Source organism: Puma concolor, chromosome E1 (assembly GCF_028749965.1).
Source record: "Puma concolor isolate L17-30 chromosome E1, mPumCon1.1.hap2, whole genome shotgun sequence".
Lineage (NCBI taxonomy): Eukaryota > Metazoa > Chordata > Mammalia > Carnivora > Felidae > Puma > Puma concolor.
The window spans coordinates 29,709,728-29,734,230 of NC_141680.1; the positions used below are offsets into that span (position 1 = coordinate 29,709,728).

The following is a 24,503-nucleotide window of genomic DNA, read 5'->3' on the forward strand; positions in this document are numbered from 1 at the left end:
CACATAATGCTTAGTAAAGGATAGTTAATAAATATTCAATAAGTGGTAGCTATTATTTACTACTTAATTAATCTTTCTGGGCAGCCTTGGTATTCTCACTTCTATGTAAGTATAGATCCCTCAAAAAATTATCGAAGGGATTATTGAAGGAAATGTTGTATACAAAAACTGCCCAGTTAAATACCTAGTATCAGCAAGTAGTCACTAAAATAATAGTCTGGGATATAGAAAAAACTTATGGAACAGATTTCCCCTAAATCCATCTAATTCATTGTCAAGTGTTCTACACCATTCTCCAATTTCTTGGAAAGGATCAGTAAGAAGCTGGAAGTCATAAAATGGCTAACTCCTAAAAAGTAAGCATAATCTTCTGATCTCATGGGTACCTAACCAATGCTAACTTCTACAATCTGACAAAGAAGGCAAACATCTCCTTCCAATGAGTGCATTAAAAGAGGAAACATCTTTGGGGCACCTGGGTGTCTCAGCCAGTTAAGCATCCGACTTCAGCTCAGGTCATTATCTCACAGTGAGTTTGAGCCCCGTGTTGGGCCGGAGCCTGCTTTGGATCCTGTGTCTCTCTCTCTTTTTGCCCCTCCTCTGCTCTCTCTCTCAAAAATAAATAAACATTAAAGAAAAAAAAAAAGATGGAGCATCTTAAAAAACAAAAAGACCCCAAACAAAAAGACTGAAACATCTTGCTTTGCTTGTATTATTTTTATTTTTTAGATGTATTCTATTAGTGAATATTTAATAGTAGAATAAAAGTGGCCATTTAAAATGGGAATTCCTAAAAACATTTAACAGTGGGATGTACTTTACAGAACACCTAAATCTGAGAAAATACAAGTAATATGTTCATAAGATTCTCATCTGCAGAACTGTTGCCAAATGTTTACAATAGAGTTTGTTGCCAAGGAAAGAATTCCTTTTGTGATCCAGAATACAATGACTTATTTACAGAACTGGGGGATGGAAGTTAATTGTAAAGCACTATGTATTATGGGGGATGAGGGGGGGAGGAGAGTTACCTGAGCTCTTTGGAAATGCCATTTTTAAAAGGGACACAAACCATGTGAATTAGTTTCAAAAGATGTATATAAAAGTAATAAATTCTGCTATGAGTTCAGAGTTAAGTAAAACCTAATTTTGGTCAGGCATGATTTTTTTCAGTTTGGAGAACAGAGAAATGTAGATAAAGAACTAGACAATATCACTGACCAGACCTGATTTATATTTAAGCAACTCTTTTTTTTCATCTTTGCCCACCTGCTGTCTCACTCTCCCCCCATTCATTAGAGCACTTCCAAACGAAGTTCTCTCAGTTATACCAATTAATCTCAAAGCAGAGAAGCTGCATAAATCTGACATTTCTAGAAGTGTATAATAAAAGACTCCACAGCTTTCATTTGCCTATTTTAAAGAAAATGAAAGCTGGTTTGTTCACTTGCTCAGCAGCTTTAAAAACAAATACAAAGGTTTCACGCTGCCATAGTTTTATTTTAAAGAACAATACTTGTGAAAGGCAGGTAAGTAACTGGATAACAAAAGTAGGATAGCAAAATACAAAAGAAAACAAAAATAAACACAATTTCATACCCAAAATATATTAAGCAACTAAGAAAAACCATCCTATTTTCCACATAAATTGGCCTAAAGCTAACCTCAAAGTTTTCCTTTTGTCCTGGTTTTATTCTTCTTTCAATCCCTTCTAGGAACAGAGAGTACCCACCTCCTTCTGCAAGACTAATAAATGGCACTTGGTTTCAAAGAGCTTTAGAAGGTAGCATTCCTTGGCCACCTACTCATTTCAGGTGCACCCCATCATTTAAATATTCCAAAGCATTTCCTATGTTAGCTAAATGTGTAGTTTAACAATATGTTTCTATGATTTCTCTAGGTGATAGAGAACAAGGCAACAAAAGCTTTAGTTCATGGGGGCACTGTAGATTTCATCCACTGGAGTAGATCTAAGAAAACATAACTGTTCGTGTAATTAACCCAATATTCAAAATTATTAACTTGTTTCTATACTGACCTTTGATTTTGGTCCCAATGAAAGATTAGCCGTATTGTAGCAGCATGTCCCCAGCTTTCCCCTAGTGGGAACAAGAACAGAACAACTGTATATTACCTTACTGACAAGGTTAGAAGTCTTTCAGAATGCCTCTGACCAAAACAGTTTTATTTTACCTAATTTAACACAAGAATATACTTACACTTTCAAAATCCCTTGTATATGGGTGGCAACTTGAGATTAATAGATTTTTACCTATCTATGGAAATACTGCAGATCATTATCCTTTATTTGCTTTCAAAAAACTTTATAGTTTGAGTCAACATATTTGTCAATCTTCCTTATCACACTTACTAACATATTTCCGGCTATCAGAAGAAAAGCAAAAACTCGGACAGAATATTCTTAAAGAATTTAGTACAAAACAATCTCGAAACACTGTGTCCTAACAAAACCATGACTGAGGTTAGGAAAAATCATAAGTCTATTCACAGTAGTGTGATCAGTATTTAAATGGATTTACCCTTCTTACTGCCTAAGACTTTCTGAGGGCAAGAGTCATCTTATGAATACTGATATGCACAGTACCTGACACAATGGTTGCCGAATAGTAGATGCTCAATAAATGTTTGTTAAATAACTGAAAGGATGAGTCAGTGTCTAAGGACACTGTGCTCCATGCTCACTTGTCAGTGAGGAAGACAGATACAATCTCTGCTTTCATGGAACCTACAGTACTCAACAAGCATCAAATGAAAGAGGTAGAAAAAACTGTGTTAAATTAAAAATGCGGGGTGCCTGGGTGGTTTAGTTGGTTAAGTATCTGACTCTTGATTTTGGCTCAGGTCACGATCTCACAGTTCTTAAGGCTGAGCCCCATGTCAGACTCTGCACTGAGTGAAGCCTGCTTGGGATTCTCTCTCTGGCCCTCCCCTACTCACACACACTCTTTCTCTCTCAAAATAAATAAATAAACTTTAAAAAATTAAAAAATCTTATCTGATTAATTACCCACCCAATGCAGGAACCAGCAAGGCCTGATTTCTATCAATTTTTGTTGTCATCTGATTAGTTAAAAGTACCTACAAAAGGTGAGAAAATTAGGTGAGTCTCTCCCCCAAATTATCAAATAGTCCTGTGACTTTACTATTCTGAATACAACTTAAAGAAAAACATATTTAGGTAATGAAAACTTTTCTGATAAATTCTTAAAAATTTACCCATTAAAATGACTAATTATCTGAAAACAGGTTCTATTGAACATAAACATTTTTAACAGACAAGAACAAAGTTCTAATTGTGAAAATGGAAGAATAAAAATAGATAATACATAATACATAAAGGTCTCAAGAGACCATGTATAAAAACTTCCTAAATGGGAGTATTGGAAAAACCTCACTTTTAAAAATTAAGTTTTGGATAAGCCAATAGAATCCACCAGACCAACAGTAGCAATATCAGTAGTGGTAATAAACATTTATTGAGTACTTAATAAATATCAGAAGCTATGCTAAGTGCTTTACCTTCATTATCTTATTTAGCCTTCACAACTACTACATGAATGAAGTATTATTATTATTCCAGTTTAACACATGAGAAATCAGAAGCTTACAAAGATTGAGTCTTTTTTTTTTTTTTTTTTAACCACTGTTGCCTCTCTAGAATATATTTAATCAAAAGAGTGTGACATACTTAATAAATACTCACTGTTTCCTCTTCAGGAAAAAGACAAATACAGTTATTACCATTTCTGGTTTTATAGGAAAAAAAAAACTGAAGCAAAAATTATGAGAAAAGACCTAAAATCATAAAGAAAATACAGAAGAAGTGGGAAAAAATGAAACCCAGTAATCAGGTCAAATGACTCCAAATTATGACTATACTCGTCTGCTGATAATAGATATAGGTGTTACTTTATTCAAAGATGGCCCTCAAGGCTAAAAATATTATTAATTCTTTTGGATTAAATAGTGACTTACAGAAAAGATTCCATGGTTTGAAGGAGAGCAATTTTATTCTTTTTGGTATTTTAAATTAAATTTATTTATTTAATTAAAAATTTTTGTTAATGTTTATTTTTGAGAAAGAGAGAATATGAGCTGGGGAGGGGCAGAGAGAGAGGGAAAGATGGGGGTTCAAAGTGGTCTCTGCACTGGGGCACCTAGGTGGCTCAGTCGGTTGAGCATTCAACTTCAGCTCAGGTCATGATCTTACGGTTTATGAATTTGAGCTCTGCATTGGGCTCTGTGCTGACGGGTCAGAGCCTAGAGCCTGCTTTAGATTCTGTGTCTCCCTCTCTCTGCCCCTCCCCTGCTCATGCTCTCTCTGTCAAATGTAAATAAACATTAAAACATTTTAAGAGAAACAAAACAAAACAAAGCAGGCTCTGTACTAATAGTGGAGAGCCTGATGCCAGGCTCAAACTCATGAACTGTGAGATCATGACCTGAGCTGAAGTCACTTAACCGACTGAGCCACCCAGGCACCCCTCTATTTTTTAATTCCAGTATAGTTAACATAGTATTATATTAGCTTCAGGTGTACAATATAGTCATTCAACAATTATATACATACACACACACACACACACACACACACACACACACACACACACACACACCTTCCTTAGATACTTGGGTTGCTTCCATATCTTGGCTATTGTAAATAATACTGCAATAAACATGGGGGTGCATATATCCTTTTGAATTAGTGTTTTCTTATTCTTTGGGTAAATACCCAGTAGTGTGATTACTGGATCACATTACTTCTATTTTTAATTTTTCAGGAACCTCCATACTGTTTTTCATAGCGGCCACACCAATTTGCATTCCCACCAATAGTGCTTGAGGACTCCTTTCCCTTTACAACCTCACCAACACTTGCTGTTTCTTGTGTTTTTGATTTTAGTCATTCTGACAGGTATGAGGTGATATCTCACTGTGGTTTTGATTTGCATTTCCGTGATGATTGGTGATGCTGAGCATCTTTTCATGTGTCTGTTGGCAATTTGTATGTCTTCTTTGGAGAAATATGTGTTCAGGTCTTCTGCCTATTTATTAACTGGATTATTCAGTGTTTTTTGGTATTGAGTTGTATAAATTTTTTAATTTTCTTTATACTGCCCTAACCCAAAAGACATTTATTCTGCCCTGTAAGCAGTGAGTTGTATAAATTCTTTATATATTTTGGATAACTCCTTATTGGTTATATCATTCACAAGTATCTTTTCCCACTCAGTAGGCTGTCTTTTAGTTTCATTGGTTTCCTTTGCTGGGCAGAAGTTTTTTACTTTGATGTAGTTTCAATAATTTATTTTTGTTTTTGTTTCCCTTACCTCAAAATGAAGGACAGTAATTTTAAAGTAGAGAAAATGAGTGTTTAAAGCTGACTTAATGCAGTAAAAGATTATCTGGCACTTCCCAGCCCCAAATTCTCCAGAAAGAGTTCTTTTAAATATTCTTCCAATACAGACCTTCCCACCAGAAATATGACAGATACAATTGCAAGCTGAAACTGATAAAGAACTTCTATGAAAAGCAATGAAAAAAGGTACCTGTTCTGAAAAAGTCATCAGTTCCATAAGAAAATGGAGAAAGAAAAGGCTGTTTGGCTATTCCCACTGCAGTGGTATTTTTATTTGTCTACAAAGGAGAAATCTGTGCTCCATCTAGATTTCAATTAGCCGCCAACTGGATGACACATTTTCTTCTAGCTCCTCTTCCTTTTAGTGCCACAATGGCTTCCCCATGTACTACCTCATGCCATGCATCTTAGAACAAGCTAAGCGGAATGTAAACTGATAATTACCTGAAATATAGGATTAACTGGCATCCCCAACATGCTGAATAATACCCTTTACAGACTACCAAGTGTTTAAACTCTAGTAACTGGGATATTTATTTATACCACCACTTTTTGGTTAGAGGTGCACCGTCCAATTCTGCAGCCATTAGCTACACATAGAGCTTTTAAAAATTAAATTAAAATCTGGGACCCCTGGATGGCTCAGTCAGTTAAGCATCTGACTCTTGATTTCAGCTCAGATCATGATCTCACAGTTTCTGGGTTCAAGCCCCACACCAGGCTCTATGGTTGATAGCTCAGAGCCTGTTGGGATTCTCTGTCTCCCTCTCTGTCTCTCCCCTTCCCCTGCTCGTGCTCTCTCTGAAAAATAATAAACATTTTTTTTAAAAACACTCTTTAAAAAATTAAATTAAAATTAGACATTCAGTTCCTTAGTAGCACTAACCATTTTTCAAGTGCTCAATAGCTATGCAACTGCTATATTACACCGAGCATTTTCATCTTCGCAGAAAAGTACTATCAGACAGCACTGGTTTACAGAGTACAGGTATCTCCTGATTTTCAAAAGTTCCTGTTATGCCATTTCACTTTTATGAAAGACCTATATTAGTACCTGTTTTTGCTAACCAAAATAAATCCAAAGAGGATTCACACTTTTATGGAAAAAAAAAAAAAAGCAAAAAGCAAATACAGCATTCAGCATTTGTTTTGCAGTGAACCATTATAGAGGCAGAGAGCACCCAGACAGGGAGAGCAGCATCACCAAGCTCCTTCCCCTAGGAACAATACTCAGCATCTTAGCATCAAGCTGCCATAGCTTTGAACTGTGTCTGTAAGCATGTGTGCTTTATCTTGATTTACTTCGTGCACCAAATTAATCTGTCCTAAGGTATCAGAAAAGCCTAAGAAAAGTTACTTTTTTGGGGCACCTGGGTGGCTCAGTCCCTTCAGTGTCCGACTCTTGATTTCAGTTCAACTCATGATCTCATGGTCATTGAGACTGAGCCCCACATTGGGCTCTGTGCTGGGCCTGGAGCCTGCTTGGGATTTTCTCTCTCCCTCTTTATTTGTCCCTCTCCTGTTTGCACACGTGGGCTCTCTCTTTCTCTCTCTCTCTCAAAATAAATAAATAAACTTAAAAAAAAATAGTGAAAGTTAAAAAAAAAACAAACCAAACGTCTATATAAAGGTGTTTGGTTGGCTCAGTTGGTAGAGCATGCAACTTTTTTTTTTCTTTTTTTTTTCAATATATGAAATTTATTGTCAAAATGGTTTCCATACAACACCCAGTGCTCATCACAAAAGGTGCCCTCCTCAATACCCATCACCCACCCTCCCCCTCCCACCCCCCATCAACCCTCAGTTTGCTCTCAGTTTTTAAGAGTCTCTTATGCTTTGGCTTTCTCCCACTCTAACCTCTTTTTTTTTTTTCCCTTCCCCTCGCCCATGGGTTTCTGTTAAGTTTCTCATGATCCACATAAGAGTGAAAACATATGGTATCTGTCTTTCTCTGTATGGCTTATTTCACTTAGCATCACACTCTCCAGTTCCATCCACGTTGCTACAAAGGGCCATATTTCGTTCTTTCTCATTGCCCTGTAGTACTCCATTGTGTATATAAATCACAATTTCTTTATCCATTCATCAGTTGATGGACATTTAGGCTCTTTCCATAGAGCATGCAACTCTTGATACAGGGGTTGTGAGTCTGAGCCCCACTTTTAAACAAAATCTTAGGGGCCCATGGGTGGCTCAATAGGTTAAGTGGCCAATTATAGCTCAGGTCATGATCTCACTGTTTGTGAGTTCAAGCCCCATGTAGGGATCTGTGCTGACAGCTCAGAGCCTGGAGCCTGTTTCAGATTCTGTGTCTCCCTCTCTCTCTGCTCCTCCCTCACTCATGCTCTGTCTCTCTCTCAAAAATAAACAAACATTAAAAACTAAATTTTAAAAAACCTTAAAATAAAAAAAAATATGTCCATATACATATATAGAGAAAGGGTAAGTTTGGAAAAATATGTATACCAAACTCAACAATAATCATCTCTGGGTAATAGATAATTTACTTACCTTCTACTTAGAAAGCTTAAAACTTTTAATAGAAAACATATATAACTTAAAATTGTGAAATGTAGGGGTGCCTGGGGGGCTCAATCAGTTACGCATTCGACTCTTGATCTTGGCTCAGGTCATGATCTTGTGGTTTGTCAGTTTGAGGCCCGCGTCAGGCTCCATGCTGACAGTGCACAGCCTGCTTGGTATTCCCTCTCTCCCTCTCTCTCTGCCCTTCCCCTGCTCATGCTCTTGCTCTCTCGCTCTCTAAAATAAAAATAAACTTTAAAAAAATTGTGAAATATATTTAAAAAAAATTTTTTTAATGTTTTTGAGAGAGAGAGAGAGAGAGAGCAAGCACACACAAGGAAAGAGAGGGGCAGAAAGAGAGACAGAGGATCCGAGGTGGGCTCTGCGCTAATGTGGGGCTCAAACTCACCAACTGCAAGATCATGATTTTCAAACACATGAACTGCAAGATCATGACCTGGGCTGAAGTCGGACGGTCAACCAACTAAGCCACCCAGGTGCCCCTTAAATTTTTTTGTGATGTTTATTTTTGAGAGAGAGAAAGAAAGCGTACTCCTGCGAAAGTGAGGAAGGGGCAGGGAGAAAGGGACATGGAGAATCTGAAGCAGGCTCTGTACCATTAGCACAAAGCCCGACTGGGGCTCAAACCCATGAACCTTGAGATCATGACCTGAGCCGAAGTCACTCAACCACCTGAGCCACCCAGGCGCCCAGTGAAATGTATTTATTGTCAAAGGTCACACATGATTCTATACATAGAAACTTGGAAATTAAAAATCAAGCAAAGAAGAATTTATAAAGTAAGAGGGGAAAGTATGTCCACAGCCCTACAAAATCCTACTTCTAGAAGTAGTCATTATGACCATTTTGATCCTTTCAGATCTTTTTGTCCATGTAAATATAAATGCACATATATAATTTTTATTTTTCTCAAAAGTGGGATCACATAAAATATATTATAACGTGACGTGAATGTTTTCACTTAATCATATATCTGGATATATCTTGTTCTGTGCTAGTATGTCTACATTTACATTACTCTACTACATTACATTATATATTTACATTACTCTTCTTAAGCACTGCATAGTATTCCACTGTTTAGATTAGTTATTTAGTCAGAAAATCAAAAATATTTGTTAAAAAAACAAAAATAAAAAACCCTAAGGAACTATGCAACCCAATAGTCTTGAGTGCCCCCTACTGCGCACTCTTCACTGATATTAACAGAATGCTAAATTACAAATTAATGACAATAATTCAAACACAGGACACTATGCTTTTTGGTATATGGCAAAAATAAATAAATAAAAACTCCAAAAAAAAAAAGATGTTTTGAAATGATTTCATCAAGGAGTTCTTTATCTACTTGTATCATGGATATGTGCTAAAGACTCTCTAATTAGGGTAAGTACAAAAAAATTAAGCAGTTTACTCTTTTCCCATCTCCCTCCTGGACAAGTGTGTGTATTTGTGTGAGAAAGTGGCATGGGGTTGCAGAAGTGGAAAGTGATGGCAAACAGTCCAAAAAAAAAAAAAAAAAAAAAAAAAAAAAAAGATGGTTACCTCACTCCTTTTTATGTCTTCACTTCCGAACTTATGTTTGTCTAACCTCATATTTGAAATCTAGAAGAGTTAGCTCCATCTCCAATCATCCAGGTTATTCACACTACGTAAATTTTCTATTGGTCTGGGTCTGTGATTATACAACACGTACTAATAAAGGCCCAGAGTAAAAGAAAACTGGGGATGTTAAAAGAGCTTACCTGAAAAACATCAAGCATATTTATTTAAAAATATTTTTTTTAGGGGTGCCTGGGTGGCTTGGTCAGTTAAATGTTCAACGGGCTCAGGTCATGATCTCACAGTTTGTGAGCTCAAGCCCCACGTCAGGCTCTGTGCTGACAGCCCGGAGCCTGGAGCCTGCTTCAGATTCTGTGTTTCCCTCTCTCAGCCCCTCCCCCACTCATGCTCTGTCTCTCAAAAAAACATTTTTTTTTTTTTTCAACGTTTATTTATTTTTGGGACAGAGAGAGCCAGAGCATGAACGGGGGAGGGTCAGAGAGAGAGGGAGACACAGAATCGGAAACAGGCTCCAGGCTCTGAGCCATCAGCCCAGAGCCTGATGCGGGGCTCGAACTCACGGACCGCGAGATCGTGACCTGGCTGAAGTCGGACGCTTAACCGACTGCGCCACCCAGGCGCCCCAAAAAAACATTTTTTTATATGTTTATTTTTTTGAGAGAGAGAGAGAAGATGGGGGGGAGGGGGGGAACAGAGGATTCGAAGAGGGCTCTGCACTGACAGCAGCAAGCCTGATGCAGGGCTCGAACTCATGAAACATGAGATTCTGACCTGAACTGAAGTTGGACATTCAACTGATTCAGCCACTCAGCTGCCTCCCAAAAAATCAGGTATATTTAGACAAGAAAAACCCAACATTGCAATTACCAAAGGTAGTATTTCTTTATCAAACAAGTCCATTTTAAAACATGGCATCTTCAAGACAGTATGGTACTGGCACAAAAACAGGCACTCAGATCAATGGAACAGAATAGAGAACCCAGAAATTGACCCACAAACGTATGGTCAACTAATCTTTGACAAAGCAGGAAAGAATATCCAATGGAATAAAGATAGTCTCTTCAGCAAGCGGTGCTGGGAAAACTGGACAGCAACATGCAGAAAAATGAACCTGGAACACTTTCTTACACCATACGCAAAAATAAACTGAAAATGGGTGAAAGATCTAAATGTAAGATAGGAAGCCATCAAAATCCTAGAGGAGAAGGCAGGCAAAAACCTTTTGACCTCAGCTGCAGCAACTTTACTCAACACGTCTCTGGAGGCAAGGGACACAAAAGCAAAAATGAACTCTTGGGACCTCATCAAAATAAAAAGCTTCTGCACAGTGAAGGAAACAATCAGCAAAACTAAAAGGCAATCTATGGAATGGGAGAAGATATTTGCAAATGATATATCAGATAAAGGGTTAGTATCCAAAATCTAGAAAGAACTTATCAAACTCAACACCCAAAAAACAAATAATCCAGTGAAGAAATGGGCAAAAGACATGAATACACACTTCTCCAAAGATGACATCCAGATGGCCAACCGACACATGAAAAAATGCTCCACATCACTCATCATCAGGGGAACACAAATCAAAACCACAATGAGATACCACCTCACACCTGTCAGAATGGCTAACATTAACCACTCAGGCAACAACAGATGTTGGCAAGGATGTGGAGAAAGAGGATCTCTTTTGCATTGTTGGTAGCAATGCAAGCTGGTGCAGCCACTCTGGAAAACAGTATGGAGGTTCCTCAAAAAACTAAAAATAGAACTACCCTATGGACCCAGCAATTGCACTACTAGGCATTTATCCATGGGATACAGGTGTGGTGTTTTGAAGGGACACATGCACCCCCATGTTTATAGCAGCACCATCGACAATAGCCAAAGTATGGAAAGAGCCCAAATGTCCATCGATGGATGAATGGATAAAGAAGATGTGGTATATATATACAATGGATTATTACTCGGCAAACAAAAAGAATGAAAGCTTGCCATTTGCAACTACGGGGATGGAACTGGAGGGTATTATGTTAAGTGAAATTAGTTAGAGAAAGACAAATATATGACTTCACTCATATAAGGACTTTAAGAGACAAAACAGATGAACATAAGGGAAGGGAAGCAAAAATAATATAAAAACAGGGAGGGGGACAAAACCATAAGAGACTCTTAAATATGGAGAACAAACAGAGGGTTACTGGAGGGATTGTGCGGGGGGATGGGTGGGCTAAATGGGTAAGGGGAATTAAGGGATCTATTCCTGAAATCATCATAGCACTATATGCTAACTAACTTGGATGTAAATTTAAAAAATAAAACAAAAATAAATAAATAAATAATAAATAAATAAAAATAAAATACAGCATCTTGATTATGCTTATTATTCTCTAGGAAAACTGATAGAAACATTTATGTCTAGAATTAATTTTTTCCAGAAATCAAACCAAAACTACATTCAAAACTGTGTCTGCATTATTTGCTTTTAGTCAAATTCTATTTTGCTATTTCTAGACATTACTATGTTATACAATCTTGACTTCATTATAAAGTTCTCTTGACTAATAATACTTACAGCTAATCTGTGGTTATTTGCAAGGCTGATCATTTGCTGGGCTAGACCATTTAGTAATCGACTACGAAGGGAGAGGTCATCTAGGTCATGACGAAAAGGAAAAGCAATACCATCCACTATCACTAATCGAACCTAAATGTGGAAGAGATAAGGATATTAGGTTTGGTGTTAAAATTTTAAAAATGACATCCAAAAAGCATAGTTCATTACAGGAAAAAAATTCTTCTATTTCTATTTTTAACTCTCCAAAAGCTTTATTTTGGAGAGTTATAAATCTATTCACCCAATGCTTTCTGCATTAATCATTGAAAGTTAAAATGTACTCTGGTATGATAATTTATCAACTTGGGGCACCTGGGCAGCTCAGTCAGTTAAGTATCCAACTGGATTTTAGCTCAGGTCATAATCTCATGGTTTGCAAGTCTGAGCCCCACACTGAGCGTGGAGCCTGCTTAAGATTGAGTTCAGAGTCCTGGGTCTCACTGCCCCTACCCCATGCTCATGCTCTCATGTGCATGCTCTCTCTCTTTCAAAAATAAATAAACTTTAAAAACAAAAGATAATTTATCAATTTAAAAAGGTAATTCAACAAAAGAAAAAGAAACAATTTTCTTATACTTTGCCACTATAACACAATCGTTACAGAGGCATTTTACACTGATAAAAAGCACTTCTAAAGTCTTAGTAAAACAAATTCTTCGATTCAATGTCATTTTACCTTCAAGATTTTTTGGTTAAAAAAATCATCAAATATTACATTATTATACCTTCTTCAAAACCTAATTCTTAGCATACTTTCTCCCCTTAATTTTAAATATACTATAAGGCAATTAATCATTACAGAATCTGTTATAATATAGAATTCAGCATGAGACAGGTTTGTGTTGAAGTTCTAATCAAGAAGGTTCACTTATAGATGATAAATATTTTCATCATGACAGTTACAATATAGTCCAAGATCTAAAATCCAAGAACAAACAGAATTTGCGAACTAATCCAAATATAAACAAGTTTTAAAAACCTGTAAGATTATATATTTTTCTATCTAATAAGGATTACAATAAAGAAGAGAATTTGATAAAGCCATGTGTAAGGAAGCCATTTTTATCTTTTATTTAGAGTATTCATTCTTTCATTCAGCAAATATTTATTGATACCTACTATATGTTAGTCACTGTTCCAGGCAGTGGGGAACAAGAGACAAGGTCCCTGTTCTCTTGGAGTTTATGGTCTAGTGGAGTAAAGGACAATTAACATGCAAGCAAATACATGAATAATTTCTGATAATACTAGGAGTTATGAAGAAACTACACTGGGTGAAATGATGATGAATAAGTAGGTGATAAAGTAGAGGGAAGTTAACTCAGACCAGATGTGAGAGAAGGCATCAATGAAACAGGAGGCAACAGAACTGAGTCCTGGATAAGAACCTCCAGGAGGGAAAGACAGCCCACATATAAAGACATACACACATACCTTTGTGTATGGTGACAGATGGTAACTAGACATATTGTGGGACTTATTTCATAATGTGTAAAAATACTAAAATACTATAATGTACACCTGTAACTAACAGGATATTTTACATTAATTATACTTCAATTTAAAAAATATGCCTTTGTTGTTTCATTTTCATCACACTTGTTAACATAAGCAAAAATATCAATCAGCATTCATGTTAAAATAGTACTTGTTCACCATGAGGTTAGCAACTTCTTTTGAACTGGATAGCAATCAAATGCTAATTGGTAGTGTGATTTTGCCAAACAATTCCATAGGTTAGATAAGGATACATAAGTTTAGCAAAATTAAAATAACGAAAAACCTCATATGTTGGTGGTAAGAATGTAAAATGGTTCAGCAACTACGAAGAAACAGTTCGGTGGTTCCTCAAAAAATTAAACACAGGGGGCGCCTGGGTGGCTCAGTCGGTTGGGCGGCCGACTTCGGCTCAGGTCATGATCTCGCGGTTTGTGAGTTCGAGCCCCGCGTGGGGCTCTGTGCTGACAGCTCAGAGCCTGAAGCCTGTTTCGGATTCTGTGTCTCCCTCTCTCTGCCCCTTCCCCGTTCATGCTCTGTCTCTCTCTGTCTCAAAAATAAATAAACGTTAAAAAAAAAAAAATTTTTAAAAAATTAAACACAGTATTACCACACGACCCAGCAATTTCATTTTTAGGTATATGCCCCAAAAAACTGAAAACTGGTACCAAAAAAAAAAAAAAGTATGGATATACATGTTCATAGCAGCACAATTTACAATAATCAAAAGGTAGAAACTGCCCAAATGTCCACCAACAGATAAAAGGATAAACAGATTGTGGTGTATACATACAACAGAATATTACTCCACCATGAAAAGGAATGAAGTACAGATACATGCTACAAAGCAAATGAACTTTGAACCTATTATGCTAAGTGAAAAAGCCAGACCAAAAAGATCATGTATCATATGATTCCATTTTATATGCAATATCCAAAATAGGTAAATCGATAGAGACAGAACACAGATTGGTGGTTGCCAGGGTCTTTGCAGGGGGAGAGGAAAGGGAGCAACTCTTTAATGAGTTTCCTTTTAGGGTAGTAAAAATGTTTTGGAACTAGATACAAGTAGTGGTTGACAACATTGTGAATGTCCTAACTGCACTGAATTGTTCACTTTTATTATTTTTATTTATTTATTTATTTTTAGAAAGAGAGAAAGAGCAGGGGAGAGAGGCAGAAGGAGAGAGAAAAAAAATCCCAAGCAGGCTCCATGCTCAGCATGGAGCTCAATGCGAGGTTCGATCACACAACTCTGGGATCATGACCTGAAGCCAAAATCAAGAGTTGGATGCTCAACCAACTGAGCCACCCAGGTGCCCCTGAATTGTTCACTTTTAAATGGTGAATTTTATTATGTGAAATTAATCTCCATAAAAAAATCAAATCAATGAAAGCTTTCTGTAAGACTTAGTTGGCTACAGATTTACAATAAAGAGTACCATTTGGGGGAACCTGCCTGGCTGAGTTGAAAGAGCATGCAACTCCTGATCTCCAGATTATGAGTTTGAGCCCCCCACTGGGTGTAGAGATTACTTAAATAAGTAAAACTGAAAAAAAAAAAAAAAAAAGAGTATTCTACATTTTATTATTATTTATAAATGGTGTACTATACATCCTTTATATCAGCAACTTTATAATAAACATGTATGCATATATGTGCATACATTTTCTTTCCTGGAAAGCCAGTCACTAAACATTTACCAGCATACCAATGGAGAGGTAAAAATGAGATTTTACACACACACACACACACACACACACACACACACACACACACACGCATGTTTGTGTGTATTTATTCATTTACTCATTCATTCATTGGTTCTCAAAGGCCAGAAAGTGATAGGATAACATACACAAATTGCTGAAAGAAAAAATACTGCCAACCAAGAACTGTGAATTTGGCGAAAGTATTCTTCAAAAATGAAGCAGAAATTAAGATATTCCCAGATAAACAGAATTCATTGCTAGATCTATTCTACAAGAAATACTATACAGAGTCCTTCTGGCTGAAAATGAAAGAACACCAGACAGAAACTCAAATCCATATAGAAATAATATAAAAAAATAATTATAACTCTATGTTGATGGGTACACAATGTATAAAGAAGCAATTTGTGACAATGACAACATAAAGGGGGGGAATGGAGCTATACAGCAGCAAGATTTTTATATACTGTTGCAACTAATCTGGCATTAATTTAAACTAGACTGCTATGAATTAGGATGTTAATTATAATCCCCAGAGCAACTAAGAAAATAACTAAAAAATACATGATAAAAAAATGAGAAGGGAATCAACATGGTACACTGGAAAATATCTAACAAAAAAGAAGACAGTAATGGAGAATTTGAGAAATAAAATAGAAATGTTCCTCAACTCACAATGGGGTTACATCCCAATAAACCTATACCAAGTTGAAAATACTGTTAAGCCAAAAATGCATTTAATACACTTAACTTGCTGAACATCATAGCTTAGTCTAGCCTACCTTAAATGTGCTCAGAACACTTATATTAGCCTACAGTTGGCCAAAATTATCTAACACAAAGCTTATTTTACAGTAAAGCACTGAATATCTCATAATTTACTGAATACTATATTGAAATTGAAAAACAGAATGGTAATATGGGTATAGAATGGTTGTAAGCGTATTGGTTGTTTACCCTTGTGATTGCATGCTGACTGAAAACTGTGGCTCACTGCCACTATCCAGCAACACAAGAGGGTATTGGACCAAGTATCACCAGCCCAGAAAAGATCAAAATTTGAGGTAGTTTTTACTGAATGTGTACCACTTCTGTACCATTGTAAAAGAAAAAAAATTTTAAGTTGAACCACCCTAAGTCAGAGACTTAGGCACAGATTGGCAGATGGATTTTTAAAAAAATGATCTAACTACAGACTTTCTACAAAAGACTCACTTTAGATTCAAAAAGACATATAAGTTAAAAGTGGAAGGATAGAAAAAGATATTGCCTGCAAACAGTAACCAAAAGAGAGCCGTAGCAGCTATACTAATATCAGACAAAAGAGACTTTAAGAAAAAACTTGTTACAAGAGACAAAGAAGAATAATGATAAATAATAATTTACATAAAATAATTATATAATAATAAGAGTCAATTCATCAAGAAGATACAGCAATTATATACTGTGATGGCAACTGCAGAACCCTCTCCTCAGCTGCTCCCCAGCATCCTGACTTGCCTACCACCTGCCTGCTTACCAATAAAGAAAAACTGACCTACTTTTTTAAAGAAAGAAACAATCATCAATACATATACACAATAGGGCTAACAACAGAACCTTAAAATATCTAAAGCAAAAACTGACAAAACTAAAGAAAGAAATGAGACAATTCTACAATAACAATTGGAGATTTCAACACCCTACATTCAGTGATGGAGAGAACTGGACAAAAGATAAACAAGGAAAGAAAAAACCTAACACTAGAAGCCAACGAAAATGAACATATAAATATATATAAAACGTTCCATTCAAACAGCAGAATGAATACACATTCTTCTAAAATACACATGGAACATTCTCCTGGATAGACCTGGATGTTGGGTCACAAAATAAGTCTCAATAAATATAGAAAGATGGAATCACATAAAGTTACCTTCTCTAACCAGAATGGAATGGAATTAGAAACCAGCATCAGGGGTGCCTGGGTGGCTCAGTCAACTAGTGCCTGACTTCGGCTCAAGTCATGATCTCACAGCTCATTGGGTTCAAGCCCCACATCGGGCTCTGTGCTGACAGCTCAGAGCCTGGAGCCTGCTTCTGAGTCTGTGTGTGTGTGTGTGTGTCTGCCTCTCCCCCACTCATGCTCTGTCTCCCTCTCTCTCAAAAATAAATAAACATTAAAAAACAATTAAAAAAAAAAAGAAACCAACATCAGAAAGAAATTTGGAAAATTCACAGATATGTGGAAATTAAACAACACACTTTTTTTTTTTAAGTAATCTCTACGGGCACCTGGGTGGCTCAGTCAGTTAAGCATCCAACTCTTGATTTCAGCTCAGGTCATGATCTCACATTTGCCAGGTGGAGCCCTGCATTGGACTCTGTGCTGACAGTGCAGAGTCTGCTTGAGATTCTTGCTCTCCCTCTCTCTCTTGCTTCTCTACCGCTTGCGTGTGTGCTCGCTCTCTCTCTCAAAATAAATAAAAATGAAAAATAAATAAGTAATCTCTACATCCAACATGGGGCTCAAACTCATGACCCCAAGGTTAAAAGTCACATGCTCCACCAACTGAGCCAGCCAGGGGCCCCTATTTCCCCTTTTTGTATCTTCTATTACGTGTTGCATGGCATTAACTGGTCTGATGTATATTTATAGATCAACCTGTATTTCAGGCATGCTACCCCCAAATTTGGCACCTTGGCATACTGAATACCTTAAGTTGAAGTTTGAGAAAGCAGAAGCAGGAAGCAGAAGCAGGAAGGTCAAACAGAAGCAGGAAGGTCACTTTGACCTCCTACTCTCTCCCTTCTTCCCTGAAAGGAGATAAATCTCCTGTATGAAAGGTATCAGAAGAAAAGGAGATGCCCTTATCACCAGAGACAGGGTATTTAGGGCTGAGAAGGCATATAAACAAACCTTGTTAAACTAATTTTTTTAATGTTTATTTCATTTCTGAGAGAGAGACAGAGAGAGAGAGAGAGAACGTGAGTGGGGGAAGGGTGTGTGGGGGGAACAGAGGATCTGAAGGGGGCTCTGCACTGACAACAGTGAGCCTGATGTGGGACTCAAACTCATGAACCTTGAGATCATGACCTGAGCTAAAGTCAGATGCTCAACAGACTGAACCACCCAGGTGCCCCTGTTAAACTAATTCTTATTTTCAAATTATTTCTTCACAAATTACCACCTCTAGCCCAAATCCCTTCATCAATTCTTCACATATTTACATGTTTTTGCCTAAAAGGTATAAAAGTTTCTTGTTCTGGTCATTTCTTTGGGTTGTCTTGTAGAAGGCTGCCATGTACACATAAAAATTCAGTAAAATTTGTGTGCTTTTCTCCTGTTATGCTGCCTTTGTCGTTTTTTTCAGATCCATCCATGGACTTTCAGAGGGTTGAAGAAAACTTCTTCCTCCCCTACTTAGAGAAGTAAATTTTCATGATCATCGATTTGGCAATAGATTCTTATACATGACACCAAAAACCTAACAACAACTAATAAATAATTGGACTTCACCAAAATTTAACACTTTTGTGTATCAAAGAGCACTATCAAGGGACACCCGGGTGGCTCAGTCAGTTGAGTGTCCGACTCTTGATTTCTCTCTGGTCACAATCTCAAGGTACGCAGGACTGAGCCCTGTGTCAGGCTCCGTGCTGACAGTGTGGAGTCTGCTTGGGATTCTCTCTCTCCCTCCCACCCCCCGCCCCTGCTGTCTCTCTCCCTCAAAAAAATAAAAATAAACTTAAAAAAAAAAAAAAGGCACTATCAAGAAAGTGAAAAGAAAATTCACAGAATGGAGAAAGGATATTTACAGGAAAGATAAACGGGCCCTTAGAAGAATAGGCAGGAAATCTAATAGATTATGAAAATGTCTATTTTGGTGAAAGTTCCACATGAACTGAGAAGAACATGTATTCTGCTGTTGTTGAAGTAGCCTACGGATATCCACTATATTCAATTGACTGATGGTGTTATTGAGTTCATCTATGTCTTTACTGGTTTTCCGTCCATTTCTAGGAGGTGCTGAAGTCTCCAAATATAATAGTGAAGTCATCTATTTCTCCTTGCACTTCTATCAGTTTTTGCCTCATGTAGTTTGATGTTCTGTTGTCAGACACATACATGTTAGAAACTGTTATGTCTTTCTGGGGAACTGACCGTTTTATCATTATGTAATGTCCCTCTGTATCCCTGATAACTTTCCTTGGTTTGACGTCTGTTCTCTAAAATAAATACAGCTACTCTTGCTTTCTTTTGATTAGTGTTGGCATGATAGATCTTTCTCTGATCATTTACTTTTAATCTACAAGTATCTTTATATCTAAAATGTTTTTTTTAAGATTTTATTTTTTTTAAGTAATCTCTACACCCAACATGGGGCTCAAACGCACAACCCCAAGATCAAAAGTCACAAGCTCCAGTGACCGAGCCAGCAAGGCAATCCTAAAGTGGGCTTCTTGTAGTCAACATATAGTTCAGTCTTGTTTTTTTGATCCACTGGTACAACCTTTTTAAAGGGCAATTTGTGTAAAAAAAAAAAAAAAAAAAAAAAAAAAAATATATATATATATATATATATATATATTCTGGGGCACCAGAAAATAAAATGTCGGACTTGATCTCAGCTCAGGTCTTGATTCAAGCCCCACGTTAGGCTCCATGCTGGGCGTGGAGTCTTCTTAAGAATAAAAAAAATTTTTTTTTGACTAAAAAAGTTATTCTGACGCTTGTTAAAACAGTAATGAAGAATTTATTCAAGAAGATATCAACAGGGTGGCGCCTGGGTGGCTCGATCAGTTAAGTATCTCACTCTTGGTTTCAGCTCAGGTCATGATCTCATGGTCTTGAGATCGAGCCCTGCTCTGAGTTGGCAGTGTGGAGCCTACTTTCTCTCCCCCTGTCTGTCCCTCCCCCACTTGTGCTCTCTCTCGAAATAAACATTTAAATTTTTTGAAAAATTTAGCAATAGGGGTTTTGCAACAGGAGAGAGAGACTGGGTTTAAACCCAAATACAACAAGGACAAGTGGGGATTTATAGCCAAGAACAGGGTGAGTGTCAGAAAATGGAAAATTACTGAGACATCAGGGGTAGGATTCTTGTTAAAGTGACCTAACACAATTCTTGCTACAGGCAGACCAAAGACATATACATCAAAAGTGGGGAATGAGGAACTTGAGATACCAAGGTTGATTACGTATGAAGGGTAGGAGAGTCTAATTTACAGGATTCTTTATTATTGTACCCCTATATTCACAGCAGGATTACTCACAGTAATGAACTGGATTAGTCAGGCCTAAGACAAGATGTGGATGAAGTTCAAGGCCTATTGAAAAAGAAGGCTCAGAGGAGGCTGACTAAAGTTTGGTCAAAGAGAATCTTTCTCATGTGTAATATTTATCAAAATTAAATATGCGTATACTCTTTAATGTAATTCTAATACTTAGAATTTATCCTATAAACATACTTACAAATGTATCCCAAGATGGTATGTATAAGGATTATCTTCAAACAATTATTAATAATAGCATCTAAAAGATCACCAATAATAGGATTGGTTAAATAAATTAAGGTACTTAATTTTTCCCCAATTTTTTTTATATAGTAAAATACAAATATTCGTCTTGTAAAACTGAAACTCTATACCCATTAAACAATAACTGCCCATTCTCCTCTTCCCCCTAGGCCCTAATAACTACCATTCTACTTTATGTCTCCATGAGTTTGACTACTCTTGACACCACATATAAGTAGAATACAGCATATCTTTTTTTTGTGTGTGACTGGCTTATTTCACCAACAAAATCAACATTTCAACATAACGTCCACAAGATTCATCCAAGTTGTAGCATATGTCAAAATTAGATTGTATGCATATACCACATTTTGCTGATCTATTCATCCATCAATGGACACTTGGGTTGCTACCATGTTTTAGGTAATATTAATATTGTTGCTATGGACACAGGTGTATAAATATCTCTTCAAGACCCTGCTTTCAATCCTTTTGGTTATATACACAGAAGTGGAATTGCTGGGTCATATGGTAATTCTATTTTCAATTTTTGAGGAATTGTCATACTGTTTTCTGAGGCAATTGTATCATTTTATGTTCCCACCAAGAGCAAAAAGCACCTTCTTAAAATGAAATAATATGTAGCTACAAAAAGAATGAGGTCTATCCACATGTGGTGATATAGAAAGATAGGCAAAACTCTCAACCAAAATGGAAGGTGCAGAACCATATTACAGTCTTATCCCATTAACAAATATTAAAATACCGCAAAATACATAAAAAATTTTTTGGGAAGACACAAAAAAACAATAGTGGTCAACTTTAGGGAGAGGTATTAGGAAACAATAGAAGGGTAGCTTTAGTTTCCATTTTATACCTTTCTACAGAGTTTGTTAGAAACTATTCCACCATTACTGGAGGCAGAACCTCTTTCTATATTATTTCAATTTCTTACTTTGGGCATAAAATATATATATGCTAAATATATGAAAATACAAATAAACTGTAGAACAAGGAAGAGATTTTTGAATGGGCTTATGCCACTATACTATTTACTTATTTTTCATGTTACTCAAACACCTCCAAAGATACTCCAAAGGTTAACTATATTTCAATAGTTTGAGCCATACCTTTGAGTGTTCTGAAAGGAAGTCTGGGAGGAGATAAACTTGTGCCAATAGCTCTGTGTAGTCACGACAACGAAAATAGTAAATATGGGAAAGAATATTTTCAAGAGTGAAATCCTCCAAAGCTTTTGGGTGCTCTAAAATAAACAAAACAATCTTAAAATAATTAGTTTTATTTGTTTTGATATATTGGTGATAGTAGGAAAACAATACCTTTGAAAAACAAAATGCTTCACCGTGAATAACAAACTCTCCACTTGAATTGAAAGATAACAAAATTGTAACAAAATTACTATAAACTATCATTGCATAATTCCTGGCCTCTTATTTTCACCTTCTCCACTGTTTCCTTACATACTAGGCTATTGAGAAACTGTTTATACACATATACAACTACAGTCTTAATGCCTGCCTTTTCGTATTTCTAGTTATTACTTTCACTGAATAGAAGTAACATAACGGAATTTCTCTTTGTTTTTTTCATATGACTGCAAATTAAGGGGTGCCTGGGTGGCTCAGCTGGTTAAGCGACCAACTCTTGATTTCAGCTCAGGTCATGATCTCACAGTTGGTGAGATGGAGCCTGCTTGGGATTCTGTCTCTGTCTCTGCCTCTCCCCTGCTCACGCTTTCTCTCTCTCAATCTCTCTCTCTCTCTCCCTCTAAATAAATAAATAAATAAATAAATAAATAAATAAATAAATAAATAAATATTTTTAAAAAGTCAGATGCTTAACCGACTGAACCACCCAGGTATCCCATCTTTAAATGTTTTTTAAAAAATCAAACACTCTTTCTACATCACAAGCTTAAAAAAAACTTCCCAAACACTTTAATGATACAATTAAACAGCCATGAAGTCAATTACATTCTATACTCAGAGCCCCCTAAAGTCAATCAGCTTAATATTCCAAACATTTCCAACATGGTTTTTCAAAGCTACCTTTGGTTTATTAAAAAAGCCAGTATGGCAGTCAATATAAACTGAATGCATTGAATATACTGAATGCACTGGGACAACATTTACTTACATTAAATGTCCAACAACATTAATTTACACCTGGCAGGTCAGAGCATGATGATTTGAAATCATACACTGAAATACACACACAAGTTATGTGGCCCAGAAGCAAGGGTCATAAAAGGAAAAGAAAAAGCCAGTCTAGGTTGTGGCATTTCTAATTCTGTAAAAGAGATCTGAAGGTTGAACACTAGGACACTGTCAAGTCATTAAGCTTCATTCTAAATGGTTTCTTGCTGAGGCCTGAAAGGTACAATTGCAAATTACTTTTATTATACAGAAGAAAGAGGATCACTTGCTAACTTACCCTCTCCCATATGTGCTTCTGCTATAAGGTGAAGGTGCTGAATGCAGGCAGTAGCAAGGTCTACCACTCTATCAACCATAAAACTTCCTTCAGTATCAATAAAAACTGCTTCACCTTCCACTCCTCCAAAACATTCTGGTATCTGCACATCTACTGCCAACTGCATACTGTCAAGAGAAAGCTGAATGACCAAATCATAATCATCATCATAATCATAATCCTCTAAGGCAATGGTTTTCAATGCCACATCACCATCCATTAGGTACCACCATTAGGCTACAGATGTGGCTAACTCTCTGCTCCAAATATATGTATATCAATTGATATCTGGATTAGTGGGGCAGGGGGTGTACTCATAAAACCATGACTAAGGATTTTTTCATGGTTTTTAGGCCTCTGGGAAGGAAACCCTTTCTTATACATAAATGTAGTTTCAAATATTTGACTTTCAAATATACTCCCAGGAATTAATTATATAATAAAATAGAAGACTGCCTATTTACCCTAATGAACACATTACAATGCTGCAAAAGAAACGTTTTTGGATATCAAAATAATCCATATCAATTTATCAAAATGGGGTGCTGATGTAACACAAATGGCAAATTGATTTTTGTCTGATGCATGTACACACACACACACACACACACACACACACACACACACACACAATTAAGAGCACATACATGTCATTTTTGGTCTCCTGAATATAGACCCACAGCACCATATTCTATTACTTACATAAAATGTTATTAAGCCTACCCTTAAGAGGGGAACATTTAACTTTACCATAATTGTGTTTTTCCAACACCTGGTACTCCACAAATTTCTGTTGTTTTGGTTAAGGGTATTCCACCCCCAAGAATATTATCTAGTGCTGAACAGAAGGTAATTATGAAGCTCTGGGTATGCTCCTGCTCAAGAAGTTCCAGTGCTGTACACTTCTTGCCTGACTCAGCTACAGCAGCATATCTTGGTTTATTTGTGAGACATTCTCTTCTTATAATTTGCAGAGTTTCTAATGCTTCCTCTTTAGATATCCCAACTTCTGAAAGTAAAATAAGGAAAAAAAAAAACCAAAACACCCTGATTTTAGAAATTTAAAAGTCTAACATGTTATTGGATTGTCTTCATTAATTCTAATTTTACATAATAAGAGGGATGCCAAGAGTAAAGAAACATAAAAACGTAACATTCCACTAACTATTGAATTTTTCAAGTTAATAAAGGCAAGTATCTGTA

The 24,503-nt window shown here is 36.5% G+C and overlaps 1 protein-coding gene across 11 annotated transcripts in view; it reads right to left on the bottom strand.

Moving 5' to 3' along the window:
* Positions 1–24,503, bottom strand: part of RAD51C (RAD51 paralog C) — a 36,423-nt gene that overhangs the window by 8,703 nt on the left and 3,217 nt on the right. For 2 of the 11 annotated variants that reach the window (XM_086686837.1, XM_025917370.2), the window contains exons 2-7: positions 24,051–24,309; positions 23,262–23,428; positions 21,938–22,071; positions 12,057–12,188; positions 3,033–3,099; positions 2,039–2,099 (exon numbers count right to left, since the gene is read on the bottom strand). In XM_086686837.1, coding sequence (XP_086542963.1) covers positions 2,039–2,099; positions 3,033–3,099; positions 12,057–12,188; positions 21,938–22,071; positions 23,262–23,428; positions 24,051–24,309 — 820 coding nt within the window. Of the gene's footprint in view, positions 1–2,036; positions 2,100–3,032; positions 3,100–12,053; positions 12,189–20,763; positions 20,824–21,937; positions 22,072–23,261; positions 23,429–24,046; positions 24,310–24,503 lie in introns of those variants that run through there. The other 9 variants (XR_015244039.1, XM_086686839.1, XM_086686840.1 and 6 more) reach the window with 8 other exon arrangements.